The 19,139-nt window shown below is 42.7% G+C and overlaps 1 protein-coding gene across 1 annotated transcript in view; it reads left to right on the top strand.

Moving 5' to 3' along the window:
• Positions 1–9,393: 9,393 nt before the first annotated feature.
• The window catches only part of CFAP54 (cilia and flagella associated protein 54), a 360,163-nt gene continuing 350,417 nt past the window's right edge, over positions 9,394–19,139 (top strand). Inside the window, exon 1 of the mRNA XM_062202023.1 lies at positions 9,394–9,731. Coding sequence (XP_062058007.1) covers positions 9,394–9,731 — 338 coding nt within the window. The remainder of the gene's footprint in view (positions 9,732–19,139) is intronic.

The raw sequence follows: 19,139 nt of genomic DNA, 5'->3' as shown, positions 1-19,139 counted from the left end.
CAGATATTTGTTCAAGTGTTAAAGTTTTGAGGGATGCAGTGCTATCCGTAGTCACAACTGCACCACTGGTGAGCATCTGAGGTTTGGGAAGCATCTGTCGCTGTGACCTGGATGATGTTACTGATCTCCGTTTTATATCCAGACTACACGAGCTTCCCTTGGTGTCCTGTGATAAATGTACCTGTTAATTCAGCCAACCTGTATCTTTATCTGAGCTTTCCATCAACCCAAGTCTTCAATTGAAATTTATCTAGACAGTACTCACACAGATACTACAAATGTTTTTCCTAATGTGTGGTTTGTTTTTTTACTTTTGTTATCTTTCATTTCTCCAAAAGTTGATCTTAGTGTTTTTGGCTTAATTAATACATACACTTTCCTCTTTATCTTTTATTTTTGTAGCTTTTAGAGAAGCCTTTTCATCAAGACTATAAATATAATACACTAGAATTTCCTTTGTATTTTTCAATATATATGGGATATTATACATAATATAATTGTTATATAAATTACTCATTACTCCTTAATTCTCTCTTTGTTTCGTTGGTTAAGGTTTGACTTTCTACTGATTCTACCTCAATATCTATCCAATATATTTCTTTTTTTAAAAATTTATTTGACAGATAGAGTTAGACGGTGAGAGAGGGAGACAGAGAGAAAGGTCTTCCTTCCTCTGGTTCACCCCCTAAATGGCCACTATGGCTGGAGCTACGATGACATCGCAGGCAGAGGATTAACCAAGTGAGCCACAGCGCTGGCCCCCAATATATTTCTGTCTTGTTGACTCTATAATCATTGTGGTGATCTGTGTAGCTGAGATAAAATATAACTAATTTCAATCCAATTCATCTTTCATTCTGCCACAATAATTTCTTTTCTAAAATACATAAAATATAGAATAGCTCATATAGTTTTTTGCTTAGGGACCTTCCATGGTTCCCAACTAAGTAATTATATTAGGCAATATGTTTCTAGCAATAGCTATATACCAGGTACTGTTTTATGGATTTTATATAAATTAACTCACTTAAGTGTAAACAAAAAAAAAACTATGAGGTAGGTGGTATTATTTCATGTCCATTTTACAGATGAAGAAAACAAGGCACAATGAAGTTGAATAACTTGAAAGAGCCAGGGGTTCAAATTATGCTTTCTGGCCACAGAATTTGGCCTTTTAAAAAATATGTATTTATTTATTTGAAAAGGAGAGTTTCAGAGAGACAGAGAGAGAGAGAGAGGGAGGGAGGGAGATCTTCCATCCACTGGTTCATGCCCCAAATGGCCACAATGACCAGGGTTGGGCCAGGCCAAAGCCAGGAGCCTGGAACTCCATATGGGTCACCCACATGGGTGGCAGGGGCCCAAGTGCTGGGGCCATTTTCTGCTGTTTTCCCAGGCACATTAACAGGGAGCTGGATCAGAAGTGGACTGGGGGACTGGCGCTGTGGCATAAGGGATGAAGCTGCCACCTGCGGTGCTGGCATCCCATATGGGCTCCAGTTCGAGTCCCGGCTGCTCCTCTTCTGATCCAGCTCTCTGCTGTGTCCTGGGAAAGCAGTAGAAGATGGCCCAAGTCCTTGGGCCCCTGCACCCACATGGGAGACCCAGAGGAAACTCCTGGCTCCTGGCTGCAGATTGGCCCAGCTCCAGCCGTTGCAGTCAATGGGGAGTGAGCCAGGGGATGGAAGACTTCTCTCTCTCTCCATGCCTCTCCTTCTCTCTCTGTGTAACTTTGACTTTCAAATAAAGAAATAAATCATTAAAAAAAAGAAGTGGATCAGGACTTGAACCAGTACTCACATGGGGTAGGTGTTAGCTTTGCAGTTGGCGGCTTAATCCACTGTGCCATACCACTGGCCCCCAGAATTTGCGAGGGCCAAATTCTTTTAATATCAACATCACACGGATGCTCTTGATTCATGATAGAGTTATGTTCCAGTGAAATAAGTTGAAAATATTCTAAATTAAAAATGCTTTTAATATACCTAATTGATTAAATATCATACCTTAGCCTAGCCTATGTTGAATGGCTCAGAGCCACTGCTGGGCTCGGAGCAGGAAAGCTGCCCTGCTTCTTTCCTCTCCCCAACTCGCAGAGTGCCATACTTGGCAGGGAAAAGTCACACCATGCACCTCTGCTCTCCTGCCAGCATTATAGCCAGAGTCAGGGCAATGTGTGGGGTAAAGGACAGATCCCCTGCACCCTGCAGCTGTGCGAGTTTTTGGGCATTAGCCCCAGAGCTACGCTCATGCACTGTACGTGACCAAAGGGGATTCACCTTAGCTTGCGGGAGCTAATGCCAGAAGCAGTCCCTAAAAAAACCTGCTCCCACCCTGGGAGATCTGGGTAATGACCTCACTATACCCCACAACACCAGGACTGTACAAGTTCTAAATTTCTTGGTACTACTGGAATCTGTCTGGTGGAACTAGGGAAGAACCTACCTCCAATCCACCTCTCTGGACTCATACCCTCCAGAGTAAAATCTCTTGTATACTTTTTTTTTTTAAAGATTTTATTTTATTTATTTGAAAGACAGAGTAACAGAGAGAGGTAGACACAGAGAGAGATGTCTTCCATCTGCTGGTTCACTCCCCAGATGGCCGCAATGGTCAGAGCTGTCCTGATCCAAAGCCAGGAGCTTCCTCTGGGTCTCCCACGTGGGCGCAGGGGCCCAAGGACTTGGGCCATCTTCCACTGCTTTCCCAGGCCATAGCAGAGAGCTGGATCATAAGAGGAGCAGCTGGTACTAGAACCGGCATCCATACGGGATGCCAGCACTTCAGGCCAGGGCTTTAACCCACTATGCCACAGCACCAGCCCCTCTTGTATACCTTGTAGTCACTCTGTAGGACTGGATCAGGGTCCAGTTCACATTACCTAGTCCTACAACTAGAGCTGTTGGTATTATAGGCACAGCACCAGCTGGACTCTCCTAGCAGGACCTGAGGAAGGATCCATCTGTATCATACGTTATGCTCAAGTAGATTTAGGGTGGTTCAACATTCGCAAACCAATAAACATCATAAATCATATCAACAGAATGAAGAACAAAAACCATGTGGTCATCTCAATAGATGCAGAGAAAGCATTTGATAAGATTCAACACCTCTTCATGATAAAAACCCTCCACAAATTAGGTATAGCAGGAACATTTCTTAAAATTATAAAGGCTATATATCACAAACAGCCAATATCATACTGAATGGGGACAAACTGAAGGCATTTCCCCTCAGATCTAGAGCAAAACAAGATGCCCACTTTCACCACTCTTATTTAACATAGTACTGGAAGTTTTAGCAGGAGCAATTAGGGAGGAGAAAGAAATAAGGGACATTAAAATTGGAAAAGAGGAAGTGAAATTACCCATATTTGCAGATGACATGATGTACATGGAAAAACCTAAATATTCCACCAAAAGCTGTTAGAATTGATGAGCCAATTCAATTGTTGCAGGTTACAAAATAAATATACAAAGAGTAGCTTTTTTATATGCTAATGATGAACTCACAGAAAGAGAAATCAAGAAAGAAATCCCATTCACAATATCCACAAAATTAAATATTTAGAATAAAGTTAACCAAAGAAGTGAAAGATCTCTACCATGAAAATTATTAAACATTGATGAAAGAAATCACCAAGGATGGACACACACACACACACACAATGGAAATATATTCCTTGCTCATGGATTGGAAGAATCAATATTGTTAAAATCTCTACCAAAATACCAATACTGTTCTTTACAGGGTTAGGAAAAACAAACCTAAAATTCATATGGAATCACATATGAATAACCAAAGCAATCCTGAGCAAGAAAAAAACAAGCTGGAAGCATCATAATTCCTGATTTCAAAGCATACTGCAAATCTATAGTAATTAAAACGGCCTGGTACTGGTGTAAAAACTGATGCATAGATCGAAGGAACAGAATAGAGAGCCCAGAAGTGAATCCAAGTACATACGATCAACTGGTTTTTGACAAAAGTGCTCAGACCATACAGTGAAGTAAGGAAAACAAATGATGCTGGCAAAACTACATGTATATGTATATAGAAGAATGAAATTAGATCTATATCTCTCACTACATACAAAAATCAACTCAAGATGGATCAAAGACCTAAATTCAAGACCCGAGACTATGAAGTTGCTGGAAGAAAATGTAGGGGAAACATACAAAGACATTGGTGCAGAGGATGACTTCTTGAACAAGACCCCCCAAGTACAAGTAACGAAAGCAAAACTAACGAAATGAGACTGTATATCAAACTCAAAAGCTTTTGCACGGCAAAGAGAATGATCAATAGCGTGAAGAGACATCCAGCAGAGTGGGAAAAAATATTTGCAAACCCACCTACCTGACAAAGGATGACTATCCCAAATATATCAGCAACTTAAAAAACTCAACAACAACAAAACAACCAATCTAGTTGAGGAATGGGCAAAGGACTTCAATAGACAGTTCTCAAAAGAAGAAATACAAATGGACAACAAAATATATGAAGAAATGTTCACCATCACTAGCCATCAGAGAAATGCAAATCAAAACCACCATGAGCTATCACCTCACTCCTGACTGAATGGCTAAAATCCAAAACACAGAGAGTAACAAATGCTAGCGAGGACGTGGACAAAGGGCAATCCTTATACACTATTGGTGGAAATGTAATTAGGGAAGCCACTGTGAAAAACAGACTGGAGATTTCTGAAAAACTAGAAATAGAGTTGCATATGATGTAGCAATCTCACTACTGGGTATATACCCAAAAACTTGAACACAATGTATCAAAGGGATATCTGTACCACCATGTTTATAGTGGCACTGTTCACAAAAGCGAAAATTTGCAACCAACCAAGGTATCCATCAACAGATGAATGGATAAAGCAAATACACATATACAATATAATATTCATTCCGCTATAAAACAGAATGAATATGCCATTTGCAGCAAAATGGACACAACTGGAGGACCTCATGTTGACTGAAATAAGCTGCACCCAGAAAGACAAATATCACATGTTCTCCCTTATATGTGGGAACTAAAATTTAAAAAACAAAAAAGAAGAATAAAGAAATATCCATATATATCAGTAGTGCTGCAAATATAGTTTTGTAAAACATTGTTTAATAGTGTTGTCAAACCAATAGCTAAGAATCCTATACTGCTATGGTTTTATTGATCTGTGATTATTCTAAAATTTACTGTATATGAGTGAAATCATTGTTTTTCCATTCAATTATTGTTTATAGCCATTGTCTATATTTCCACTAAACTAGGGTCTTTTTGCTTTTTACTTGTTAAGCTTCTTATTTAGTGAAGTATTAAGCTTTTTGCTGTAATGTCATTTTAAAATATGTTGTCTCAAAAACTATAAAAAAGTAGAAAGGGAGAAAGGAAAAGGCTTGTGGAGTGGGAGGGAGGGGGAAAGGGAAGGAGGGAGGGATTATGTTCTAGAATTGTATCTACAAATCACATTGAATCTGTTAACAACTAATTAAAAATTAAAATTAAAAATAAACGGGCTCAGAACACTTCCTTAGGCCTATAGTCAGGTGAAATCATCTAACACAAAGCTTATTGTATAAAAGCTGTTGAATATCTTGCTGAATACTACACTATAACTGAAAACCAGAATGGCTGGATGGGTATTCGCACCATTATAAAGTCAAAAAATCCTACGTCAGACCATGAGAAGGTGGGAGCCATTTGCTACAGTGTTTCACTGAATACAGAACCAGGTCAAAATTCCTCAGCCGGCCTTCCAGCTGCGCTCTGTATTTCATAGCGCTTCCCTTTCCACTTCATCTTCCATCTCCTGATCTGTTGCACTCTGTGGCTCACCGCACTGGACAAATTGTTTGTTTAAACTGGCTGTGTGTGTTTACGATTTTGTAAAATGTGTGACTCAGGCTTTTCTCTGAGTCAGGGATATCTTTCTACGTGTTCTTCCTTTGTTGTATTGTTTTTCTTTCTTTCTTTTTTAGATTTATTAATTTAAGAGGCACGCAGAGGAAAAGAATGAGGGACAGTGAGAAGACAGAGAGAGCTGTCATCTACCGCTTCAGTATCCAAATGCTGCCTGCAAAGACTGAGGTTGAGCCAAGAATTCAATCTAGGTCTCTCCATGGGTGGTAGGGACCCAAGCACTTGAGCTATCTTTTACCTCCCAGGGAAAGCATTAGCAAGAAGCTGAATTTGAGAACAGAGCCTGGATTTGTACCCAGGCACTTGGATATAGGGAACGGGCACTGCAACTGGTGTCATAACCACTAAGCCACACACTCACCCCTCATTCACTCATTCTTTTTTTTAAAGATTTTATTAATTTGAGAGGCAGAGTTACATATAGAGGGGGAGACACAAAGAGAAGAGTCTTCAGTCTGCTGGTTCACTCCCCAAATGGCCGTAATGGCTGGAGCTAAGCCGATCCGAAGCCAGGAGTCAGGAGCTTCCCTCCGGTCTCCCACGTGGGCGCAGGGGCCCAAGTGCTCTGGCTGTCTTCCACTGCTTTCCTGGCCAGAGCAGAGAGCTAGATCGGAAGAGGAGCAGCTGGGACTCAAACCAGCGCCCATATGGGATGCCGGTGCCTCAGGCAGAAACTTAGCCTACTGTGCCACAGCACTGGTGTCTGAGTCACTCATTCTTGCAAAGATTTATTTAGTCATACACTATCCAGGTGCTGGGTTGAGTGCTGGGCTACTTTCAGTAAATAGGTAAGGCCTCTTTGCAAGGGTCTCTCTGAGACAAGAGTCCAGGACTAAAACATCATCTCTTTTGGGATCTTTTGTTTTCTCTCCATTCCTAAGCTTCGTTTTAAAATTCCTACAACACAGTTTAAACCTTGGTTGGGGTGTATTCCACCGCACTCCTTTTCATCGTGGTTAGATGCTGTCTGTGTCACGTTCTTCTTGTAATGTATGTGTGAGTTGATCAATGCATTGTACGGACACTAAAGAAATGTTGCATTTAACTGAATGCACGAAAAGTAAAAAAATGCATAACTATCAAGAGGCAAGGTGCAAAGAGGGGATTTTCATGCTTTTTGGTGATTTTCACTGTTAAGACCAAGTATCTATTGGGGGATCAGTCCAACGATTGAGTTAAATTATCAATAGAAAGAACATTAACCTTATTTATTATTTCTCTAACAGTAACTTAAGATGAAAAATATTTTTGAAGGGGTAGAAAGGATTCTTGCAGTCTGCAAAGACATTAATTATAAGGAAATAGCAATTTACATTATTTATAAGGAAGCTATTTACATTACTTAGCCCTGTCAGGCACAATGGTTGCATAGCTCCATTCTTTCATTCCAGTGAAAAGAATAAAGCAAAGTGACAAGGAAATAGAAAAGATATTATAATGTCTGCATCTCATTACGAGAAATGTTAAAAATGTTAAAAATGCCTCAAATATAATTTAAACCGAACAAAATGGAAACTTCCATCTTACCACGATGATGATTCAGAATAAAACACCCATTTAAATATTCAGCCAAGCTTCCAGAAGCTACTGAAAGTTAAACATTGTTAACTTCAGTATGTGCAAGAAGGAAAATGACTAAGGTGCAATGTTTCATAATTCAAGTATTTGAATTTAATTAGTCACATTTTCTTTCACCTGTGACTTTGGAATTAAGTCTTTGCGCCATGAGACGGGTTGTTTTGTGAGTGCAGTTAAACCAAGGAAAAGAAAGCCCACTTTGTTTTATTTTTATTTTCTTTCCTCCTCTCAGACAACTTTAATTTAATTGTATCCTGCTGTTTCACTTTAATCAATATAATAGATAGTACTCAGTGGCAAATTACATGAGCTTTGGATCTGAAAAGGACAAGGCTGTTGTGTGAGAGTAAGGAAAAGATGAGAAAAGAGAGGATTTATCAAGCTGGCTGTTGAAAAGTTTATTGATTTTTTTTTTTTTTTTTTGGTAATTGCTCTGAGGATGATTTTTTTTCCCTAGGCCTAAATTCTTTAAAGTCTTAACATTTGTATTGCTCACTTAGATACAAGATAAAGTCCTTGACAATCAAAGGCTGCCATCCACATCCTGATTGGAAAACTGGACTCCAACAATGAGGCGTCATTGGAGGTTCTGCAGCCATAATTACCCATCTCAATGAGTAAAATCACCATCACCTTCCTTAGAAGAATATTAGGATATTGTACACATGACGTATTAGGCTAGCTGCACAAATTAGCACAGGCCCGCAGAGCCCACAAGAAATTAGGTCAGACCTGAAAGGGATCAGGCGGTGGTCTAATAACCTTCTTCATCTTAAAGGGGAAATTGGGCTCACCCGGGGTGGGGTCATTGTCTTTCTTTACTTTGAAGTGTGAAAGAGCTGCCCACAGTTTTCCTGGTGAAGATCTATTTCCCTAAAACTATTTATGGTTCTTCTCTTAGATAATTCTTGGTATTGTGTAATTTAAAGGAAATAAATTCCTGTTTAGTCAGAAACTCATACTTCAGAAAATTCAGCTCTCACAATCTACAGAGAAATAAATGCCTTCCCTGTCCGCAAGCATTTTCCCCTAAAGCCTGGAGTTGCCCACCAAAAGTCGTCTCTTGAAGTCCCTGTGTAATATACAAACGTATTTTGAGAGTTAACTCTTCAGGCCATCTGCATGTACCAATCAGGTATCAAAGCCGAGCAAAACGCACATTCATTCACAATGTATGACAGACAGTGTTTTAGGATCAGGCTGAAATCCAAGTAAATAAGTATAATCATTATTATTAGAGGCACAGATATCATCCTCAGAGTTACAGACCTCAAGGTTCAAATAGAGGGAAGAGAATGGGTCGAATGTATTTGATTCTTAAACTGCTTGCCAGCTACTCCCTCAAATTCAATATAATTAATGAGCTTTATTCTGGGGGAATGATCAAGTCATCCTAGGACTTGGTCTCTGACACCACGTGCTTTATTCCAGCCTTGCTCAGATGACTGAACCTCCCTAGTCTTTGTCTCCTAAGCTGTGAAATATACTAAACCTAAAGTTATGATGATGAAATATATGGGCTCACGATGGAATGCTTAGAACAATGCCTTACACATGAAATTGTCATCACCATCATTATTACTGTTACTTGGTGGTCAGACGGAAGATTTGAGATCCTAAATTTTGGGCTCCAGTACGCTGGACCTGGCTCTCAGCTCAAACCTGCTCGCTCTCTGTCTCAGCTCCGACAGCCTGAGAAGAACAAGGTGCACAACCTCGCGCGCATTCCTTTGTGGACCGGGCTCGTTCTTCCTCTGCCCTCCAGGGGTCGCTGTGTTTCCCGAAGAACTCCCGGGACGCTCGGTTGCCGCGAGACCGTCGCCACGGCAACCGCGTGTATACACACGCGCGCCACCGCTGCCGGCCGGCCGGCCCGGTCGGGTCAAAATGGCGGCGCAGGGCATCCACTCGAGTTCTCTGTACTATGAGGAGTCTCTCACTTCCATCTCGCTGCCAGAACAGGCGCCGCCCCAGCCCCGGCCCCCGTCCTCGAGCTCGGTGTCCAAGACGCCCCTGGAGTCTAAGGCGAGCTCCCCGGGCCCGCTGCTTCGCTGTACCAGTCCGGAGGGCTCGTTGCCCCTCGCCGTGTTTTATGGGCCGTTGGACGCGAAAAACCCGCTGCTGGCCTCCTTCGAGAAGGAGATCCGGGAGCTGTTAGGTTTTATGAAGAAGAAGAAGGCTTTAGCGACGACGGAGGGACAGAAGCACGAATTCCACCGGCGAGGGTAAGCGGAGGCAGGGCCTGGGGAGGCCGCGGGCCGGAGCGCGCACCCCGGACGCCGCGGTGCTGGGCCCACCTGTGCAGCCGGGCCGGCCCGGGGCCTCGGAGATACCGCGCTACACGGGGCCGTTCGGCGGTGTTCCGGCCCGCAGTCCTAGCACAGTGTGTGACAAATTGCTTCCCTGCCCCGGGGTCCCATGGAAAGTCAGTGCAGAGATGGCTCGAGTCACCGTGTGTCTGCGGGTTCTGCGCGTCCCCCGCCTGCCACGCCGCCGGGCGCATCGCTTTTGGCTCCCTGAGGGCTTTCACAGCTTTCCAGGTCGTGGACGGCTGTGTGCACAGAGCTGAAGGAAGAACTGTGAAGTAGCTCGGGTTCCCAGCGAAGGCTGTTTCCCGGTACCAACCTAGGTTGTTATTAGGATTACAGTAACTTGTGTTTGGGGGATGAACTGCAGGCTGCGTGTTTTTAAGGTTCTTTTCAGTGCATTTTACCGTCTTTCTTTCCTGGCCCAATACATTGGAAACTGAACAGTTTCAGACGCAGGCCAAGTGGTAAAGAATATCAGAATGGAGAATTATTTTGACTGACATTTTTCGTTCATGCATTTAAAATGAAGAAATAGTTTTAACTTATTATTCATTCATGCATTTAAGAACTATTTATTTAGCATGTACTATATACCAGGTTCTGTTCTAGGAACCAGGAAAGCATCAGGTTAATAAAAAAAAATTGAAAATCCCTATTTTCATGGAGGATATATTTTTGTGAGTATCGATGGCCACTAAACAAATATGTAAGTAGATAATTTTATAAGAAGATAAAAGCTAGGGAGAAAAATAGAGCAAGGAACAGGGATGGAAGCTATGGGATGAGTGTTGCTATTTAAAATGCCATGTAGGGCCGGCAGGTGGCTCACTTGGTTAATCCTCCGCCTGTGGTGCCAGCATCCCATATGGATGTCAGGTTCTAGTCCCTGTTGCTCCTCTTCCAGTCCAGCTCTCTGCGGTGGCCCGGGAAGGCAGTAGAAGATGGTCCAAGTGCTTGGGCGCCTGCACCCACGTGGAGACCAGGAAGAAGTACCTGGCTCCTGGCTTTGGATCAGTGTAGCTCCGGCAGTCGCGGCCATTTGGGGGGTGAACCAACGGAAGGAAGACCTTTCTGTCTTTCTCCCTCACTGTCTAACTGTATCTGTAAAATAGATGAAAAAAAAATGCCATGTTGGGGGGCATGGTCAGAGGAAGCCAGAGAAAGTGGCCAATGGGAAACATTGAGATAAGGCAGCAACTGGGGATTTCTGTGCAAAAAGTAGAACTACAGTGTGAAGAACCTTGGATGGGATTATGATTATAGGAAGAGCAGGTTTCAGGCAGGAGGGAGAGGGATGAAGAGTTTAACTTCAGATATCTTGACATATAATTCAATATCCAGGCAGGGCTATTATGCAGGTAATTGCACACTTGAATCTGGAAGTCAGAGGAGATAGGCATTTGGGATTCATCTGCATATTAATTGTATTTAACTCATGACACCTGATGGAATAGCTAAGGGAGTGTGTAGAGATGGAGAAGAGGCACGTGTGAGCCCTGGCATGCCCCAGCATTGACCTGGAGGGGTGACTGGAGACCAAGAGACTAAGGAAGAATGGCTAAGGAGGCATGAGGACAACTATAAAGTGCCCGGTATGCTGGAAGCAGAGAATATGTTTTAAGGGAAAAGGAATAATCAGCCGTGGCAAGTTCAAGCAAGATTCTGTCAGACAAAGTAAGATGAGCACCAAGAATTGACACAGAGAGGACGTTACATACCTCAACGGTATACATTTCTAGGTAAACAGCTTCTGTGTTTATACTTTTCCACCTTCACTACCAGTTCCAGTCCAAACCACCATTTCACATTTTTCCCTGGAGTCACTGTCTCAAATCTAACCTTCACACAGCAGTCAGGGTGATCTTTGTAAATAAAGCTCCCATTCCTATCCAGAGCTTTTCCATTGCTTAACCTTGCTTTTAGAATAAAATTAAGATGCCTTCTGATACCCTCCAGGGTCTGAGAATCTGACCCTGCCTGCCTCTCCTGTCTCGGCTTGTTCCTCTCTTCTTCTCAGGATATTGCAGAAAAACAGATCCTGCTGTCTCTCACCCCAGACCCTTTGTACTTGCTGTCTCCTTTGAAATGCTTTTTCTTTTTTTCTTTTTTTTTGGACAGGTAGAGGATAGTGAGAGAGAGAGACAGAGAGAGGTCTTCCTTTTTGCCATTGGTTCACCCTCCAATGGCCACTGCGGCCGGCGCATCTCGCTGATCTGAAGCCAGGAGCCAGGTGGTTATCCTGGTCTCCCATGCGGGTGCAGGGCCAAAGCACTTGGGCCATCCTCCACTGCCTTCCCGGGCCATAGCAGAGAGCTGGCCTGGAAGAGGGGCAACCGGGATAGAATCCGGCACCCTGACCGGGACTAGAACCCGGCGCCGCAAGGCGGAGGATTAGCCTGTTAAGCCACGGCGCCAGCCTGGAATGCTTTTTCCAGTACCTTTTCAAATATCTGGTTCGTCCTCCTCTTGTGGGTCTCAGCTCAGTTGTCACCACCATGGAGTGGGCCTTTTCTATCTCATTCAGGTTCACTCACTCATTTACATATTTTTGTCTTTTTTTTTTTTCTTTCTTTTTTTGAGTGTTGCCTGTCTTCTCTGTTATAATGTAAGCTCTCCAGTGATTGTGTATAATGGGCCTCTTTTTCATTGCTGTATCTTGAGGACCTAGCCTAGGAGCTGGAACATAGTAAACATTCAACAAATGTCAGCATTGATTGAATCCAAAGGTTATCCTTATGTTCTCAGTAACTGCATGTACTAGGAAAGTAGACCTGGACTAATCTTCCCTGCAGTGCAGTAATCCCCCTTATCTTGAAGGATGTGTTCCAAGACCCCCAGTGGATGCTTCAAACTGTGGACAGTACCGAACTCTGACACATTTGTACATATCTGATAAAGTTTATGAATGAAACACAATAAGAGATTAAAACTATATGATAGACAGTTATGACTATAATATAAGTAATGTGGATGTAGTTTCTCTTTCTCTGAAAATATCTTGTGATGATACAGTGATGTGTATGACACAGTGACTTGTGATGATGTGAATGATACAGTGACTACCTGATGAGATGAAATGAGGCAAGAATGACATAGGCTTTGTGATGTAGCATTCATCTCTTGTCAGCCTAAAATAATAGCATAGTTGTCAGAAAAATTCTCCTTATCTGGGAATGAGTGACAGCAGATTGGAATCTGGTTGCACAGACTATGACAAATCACAGATGCATCTGGAGAGGTTGAGGTAAGGAGAAGCCATTAAAGGCAAATCAGGGGAAGTCCATGTAAGTTGCTCTTGAAATAAGGTTTACTGATCACAGAAAGTCGTTGTAGGAGCTGACAGTCCATAGGTGGAGACAGCTGTTGCTAGGCCAGGGTCTTACCTGAACTTCTGCTATCTTGAAGAGTTTCTTGTGATAAATTGTGAAATATTATATGCCAACATGCAGAACAAGCAAGTTATATAAGACAAATAAGGTGTGATGAAGTGTAAGAACTTCTTGTGGGCATTAGGAAGTACTTATGGGGCTGGCACTGGGGCATAGTGGGTAAAGCCACTGCCTGCAGTGCCAGCACCCCAGTTAGGCACCGATTTGAGTCCCAGCTGCTCCACTTCTGAACCAGCTCTCTGCTATGGCCTGGGAAAGCAGTAGAAGATGGCCCACGTCCTAGGGCCCCTGCACCCGTGTGGGAGACCCAGAAGAAGCTCCTGGCTCCTGGCTTTGGATCAGTACAGCTCCAGCCATGAACCAATGGATGGAAGAACCTCCCCCCCCCCCACCTCTCCTTTTCTCTGTGTGTAACTCTGACTTTCCAGTAAATAAATAAATCTTTTTAAAAAAAGTACTTGTGGGGGCCTGCATTGTTGTGTATCGGGTTAAAGCCACAGCCTACAGCACCAACATCCTTTATGGGCACCAGTTCCAGTCCCAGATGCTCCAGCTCCAATCCAGCACCTTGCTAATGCACCTGGGAAAGCAGTGGAGGATGGGAGACGTGGAAGAAGCTCCTAGTCCTGACTTCAGCCTGGCCCAGCCTGGTCATTGTGGCCATTTGGAGAGTGAACCAATGGATGAAAGATCTCTTTCTCTCCTTCTTTCTCTCTCTGTAACTCTACCTTTCAAATAAGTAAATGAATTAAAAAAAAATACTTTTGATGGTTCCTCTGTCAGATACACAAGCATAGGCCCCCCTCCTTTGCCTGGATCTGACAAGAGTGACTTCATCTTGGCGTCAGCAGCTTTCACATTTAACTTTCACGCTACTGTTGCCTTGACCGTCTGTCAGGAGGAGGATCATCTGCTCCACATGGTCCTGGATCAGCAAGCCCAGAAATGTCGATGGTTGGACCGTGAGTAACTGAAACCACAGAAAGTGACAGAGGTTCCGGGGATCCTGCCATATCTCTCCCATGTTTGAACAGACTGGAAGGGAATCACAGACATTAAGGACTGGCATGGACCTTAGTGGTTCAATCTCACATACAATGTATGTATTGATTTATGTAACCATTTTGACTGAGTGCCCACTATGTGCTAGTCACTGGTTATATGATGGTTGAACAAAGCAGCTCTGGAAGCTTGTGTTCCTGGAGCTTGTACTCTAGAGAGGGAGAGACATTTCAGTGGGTCAGGAAGTCACCACATGAACAAATACTATGAAAGAAGCAGTTGCTAAGTACTTTCGTGCACAAGGCATGGCTAAGTCCTGGGAATTCAGCAGTGAACTAAATGGAAATCCCTATTCTCTTGGAGCTTGTATTCTAGAGGGGGACTAGATAATAAACGAGGAGATTTTTGGCAATCTAGAAAGGGATACATGCTAGAGAGAAAAAGAAGGGAAGGAATATTGGAGTGGGAGACACAAGTCAACACTTTTTAATAAGGTGGTGAGAGTAGATGATCCTTTTAAGCAGAGGTTTAAAAAGATACAGTGGGGGCTGCTTTTAGATGGCTGGAGAGGTGACATAAGCTGGAATTAGGAGACTGCCTGGGAGTTGACCAGACACACAGGATAAACAGGAGGAACAAGCATGTGGGAAGCTCCTTGACAGGAAGGAGTCAAGAATTTGGAGGAATGGTCAGAAGCTCATTCCGTGGAAGCATAGTGAACGTGGGCACAATGCTGTCAGTTGAAATTAGAGGACTAGGTAGGGCTTTGGGAGGCATTAGAAGTCATTTGAAAGAGTCTGCATTTATTCAAAATGCTATGGGGAACCATTGAGTAGTTTTGGGCAAATAATCAACCCTACGTGATTTTGTTTTTAAAATTGTTCTAGTGATCATGTACAATGGAGCAAGACTGGTAGTGTGATGAGTTGGAAGTCCAGGAGATAGATGTTATTTTTATAAATTATTTGATAAATGGTTATTTTTAAAATTCAAACTTGTTTCTTAAAATTTCAGAAACTTTCATGTACATAAAAATTCATAGTATCTAAAAATATAAATTTCGATCATATCAGCTATACCATTAAATAAGACTGTGATACATATTTTTAAAAAATCTGCTTTTAGTATAAGCATGTAAAATTTAGATATTCTGCTTTTGCAGTCAGTATTGTCTATTTTAAAACATTCTGCCGGCGCCGTGGCTCAATAGGCTAATTCTCTGCCTGTGGCACCGCCGGCACCCTGGGTTCTAGTCCCGGTCGGGGCGCCAGATTCTGTCCCGGTTGCCCCTCTCCCAGGCCAGCTCTCTGCTGTGGCCAGGGAGTGCAGTGGAGGATGGCCCAGGTCCTTGGGTCCTGCACCCCATGGGAGACCAGGAGAAGCACCTGGCTCCTGCCATCGGATCAGCTTGGTGCGCCGGCCGCAGCGCACCAGCCGTGGCGGCCATTGGAGGGTGAACCAAAGGCAAAGGAAGACCTTTCTCACTGTCTCTCTCTCTCTCTCACTATCCACTCTGCCTGTCAAAAAAAAAAAAATTCTAAATATCTAGCAGCTACTTATAACGAACTAGTAAACCAAAGTATGCTAACATTCTCTTCTTAAATAATATATATTAAATAGGATGTACTATATATATTTTTTAATCATTATTTAAGCCATTCTGAGTAAGCAACCTTAACCTGAACTTAGGGATCACTAAAAAACTCTTTGATTTTTCTTATATAACCTTGATTGATTTAACAAGGCTGGTATTTTTCTTTTATGGATAACAAACCTAGTCTCATTATCTCATTCGTAAATGTTTGGAAGAGTTAGTGGTTACTTCTCTGTAATTCAAGAATTCTAGCTAGACTTGGTGCATTTCTTGAATTATATTTGTTTTAATACTGTTGTGTGTTATGAGGCAGCAAGTGAAAGTGAAAAGGTAAAAACACCTCTCTTTTTGTAAATTTCTGTGGTTTACATCTACTACATTATTTATTTGGCATTGTTGTTTGTTACTTGACATGTGTACATATTTTTTAATCCAAAATTTTATTAATCAATTCATGAAAACAGGAATGCTTTGCCCCTGTCACTCATTGATTAATCGATATTATTTGATTAACCAAATGAATTAAATGACATGTCTCTTGAGGTTGTTTCATTAGTATCCTAACATGTGCATCATGAGTATTAGAGCCATCCTCGGTCCTTAACTTGAGATCTCTGCGTGTATTAGTTCAGGCTGCCACACAGACTACCATAGACTGAAGGGCTTAAACAGCAGGAATTTTCTCACAGTTCTGAAGACAAGAAGTCTCAGATGAAGGTCCACTAAGGTCAGCTTCTGGTGAATGCTGTTTTCCTGGCTTGCAGAATGCTGCCCTGTCCTCACATGGCCTTTCCTCTGCGTGAGCATGGAGAGAGAAAGCAAGCTCTCTGTTATCTCTTTTTGTACAGGCGTTAATCCCGTCAGACCAGGGGCCTACTCTTATGACTTCATTTAACCTTAGTTGCTTTCTTAGAGACCTGTTCTCCAAATATAGCCGCACTGGAGGTTGGGGCTTCAACATGTGAAATGTTGAGTAGGGGTATACAAGCATTCAGTCTGTAATACTCTCCTTATCTAGAAATTTATGGGAGAGGATTGGACAGCGGTTAAGGGAAATTTAGACTTTTCTTAGAAGCATTTATAATTTTTAGGAGAGAGGAAAGGAGTATTAACTTAAATAAATGAATAAAATAAGCAATGATCTGGGAGTGTTTAACCTAGTGATTGACACCTGCATCCTACAATGGAATGCTAGGTTCAGTCCCCAGCTCTGGCTCTAGCTTCCCACCAATGCAGATCCTGGAAGGCAGCAGTGATAATGCAAACAACTGGGTTCCTGTTACCCACGTGGGAGACCTGGATTGTGTTCCTGGATCGTGGTTCTGGGATCAGCCCAGCCCTGGCAGGTTTTTGTGGGCATAAGGGGAATGAACCTGTGGAAGGAGGCTGGGCCTCTCTCTCTGGCCCTCAAATGAAAAAATAAAATGAGCAGGGCCAGCACTGTGGTGCAGTGGGTTAAAGCCCTGGCCTGAAGCGCTGGCATCCCATATGGGCACCGGTTCTAGTCCTGGCTGCCCCTCTTCCCATCCCATTCAACTGGGATAGCAGTTGAAGATGGCCCAAGTCCTTGGACTCCTGCACACACATGGGAGACCCGAAAGAAGCTCCTGGCTCCTGGCTCCTGGTTTCAGATTGGCGCAGCTCTGGCCATTGCTGCCATCTGGGGAATGAACCAGTGGATGATTCACTCTCTGTCTCTGCCTCTCTCTGTAACTCTGTCTTTCAAATAAATAAAATAAATCTTTAAAAAAATAATAAAATGAGCAATGATCTACTTTTTCAAACTCTGGTCAGAAAGCATTTCTGGGAACATTGTATACTTTGTTTTTCTTTTACTTGGTGGAAGGAAATGTAAACCTAAATGGATTAAGATATTTGAGCCCTTGAACTCTTTGTAGAAAAGATTGAAACAAGAACAGAACAAGGAATGTTTTCTTTTTTACCAAATCACTAATGCATTCACTCATTCTTTCAATAAACACATGCATGTATGTTTCACATATGTCAACAGGGAGATGCAAATTCAAACAACAATGAGATACCCTATATACCAGTTGGAAAGGCCCCCAATCCAAAATACAACACTATAAACACTAACAAGCATGTGGAGCAGCGGGAACTCTCATTCACTGGTGATGGGATTATAAACTGTTACAGCCATTGTACTGTGGAAGACAATTTAGTGGTTTCTTACAAAACTAAACATACTGTTACATATTATCCATCAGTTGAGCTCCTTAGTATTTACTCAAAGGAGTTGAAAACTTACATCTACATAGAAACCTACACATAGATATTTATAGCAGCTTAATTCATACTGCCCAAACTTGTCAGTAACCAAGATGTCATTCAGTAGGTAAATGTATAAGTAAACAGTGTTACATACAGTCAGTGGAATACTATTCAGTGCTAAAAATAAATGAGCATCAAGCTATGAAAAGACATGAAAGGAACTTGGACTCATATTACTAAGTGAAAGAACCCAGTACATAGTATGTGAATCCAACAGTATGACATTCTGGAAAAGGCAAAACTATGGAGACAGTAAAAAAGACCAGTGGTTAACAGGGATTGAGGGAGAAGAGAGGGATGACCAGGTGTGGCCTAGAGGACTTTTAGGGAGTGAAACTATTCTCTCTCTCTCTTTTAAAGATTTATTTATTTATTTGAAAGTCAGAGTTACACAGAGAAGGAGAGGCAGAGAGAGAGAGGTGTCTTCCATCTGCTGGTTCACTCCCCAGTTGGCCACAATGGATGGAGCTGAGCTGATGCAAAGCCAGGAGCCAGGAGCTTCTTCCAGGTCTCCCACACGGGTGCAGGGGTCCAAGGACTTGGGCTATCTTCTACTGCTTTCCAGGCCATAGCAGAAAGCTGAATCAGAAGTGGAGCAGCTGGGATACGAACCGGCGCCCATATGGGATGCTGGCACTGCAGGTGGTGGCTTTACCCACTGTGCCACAGTGCAGGTCCCTATTCTCTATGATCCTATAATGGTGGATACACATCATTATACATTTGTCCAAACTCATAGAATGTACAAGAGTGAACTCATGTAGACTATAGATAATGGGTGATAATGATGTGTCAGTCAATATAAGGAATGTGGGTAATGGGGAAGGGTATGTATGTGTGGAGGCAGGGACTGTATGGTAAATCTCTATCCTTCCTGTTCAGTCTTGCTGTGAACCTAAGCCACTCTTACTGGGTATTTTAAAAATGCATGTAGGGGCCATCACTGTGGCATAGTGGGTAAAGCCTCCACCTACTGCACCAGCATCCCATATGGGTACTGGTTTGAATCCTGGCTGCTCCACTTCCAATCCAGCTCCCTGCTAATGT

Source organism: Lepus europaeus, chromosome 10 (genome assembly GCF_033115175.1).
Source record: "Lepus europaeus isolate LE1 chromosome 10, mLepTim1.pri, whole genome shotgun sequence".
Classification (NCBI taxonomy): Eukaryota; Metazoa; Chordata; class Mammalia; order Lagomorpha; family Leporidae; genus Lepus; species Lepus europaeus.
Note: the sequence above shows the minus strand (reverse complement) of the source record. Positions and strands in the feature narration are given on the sequence as shown.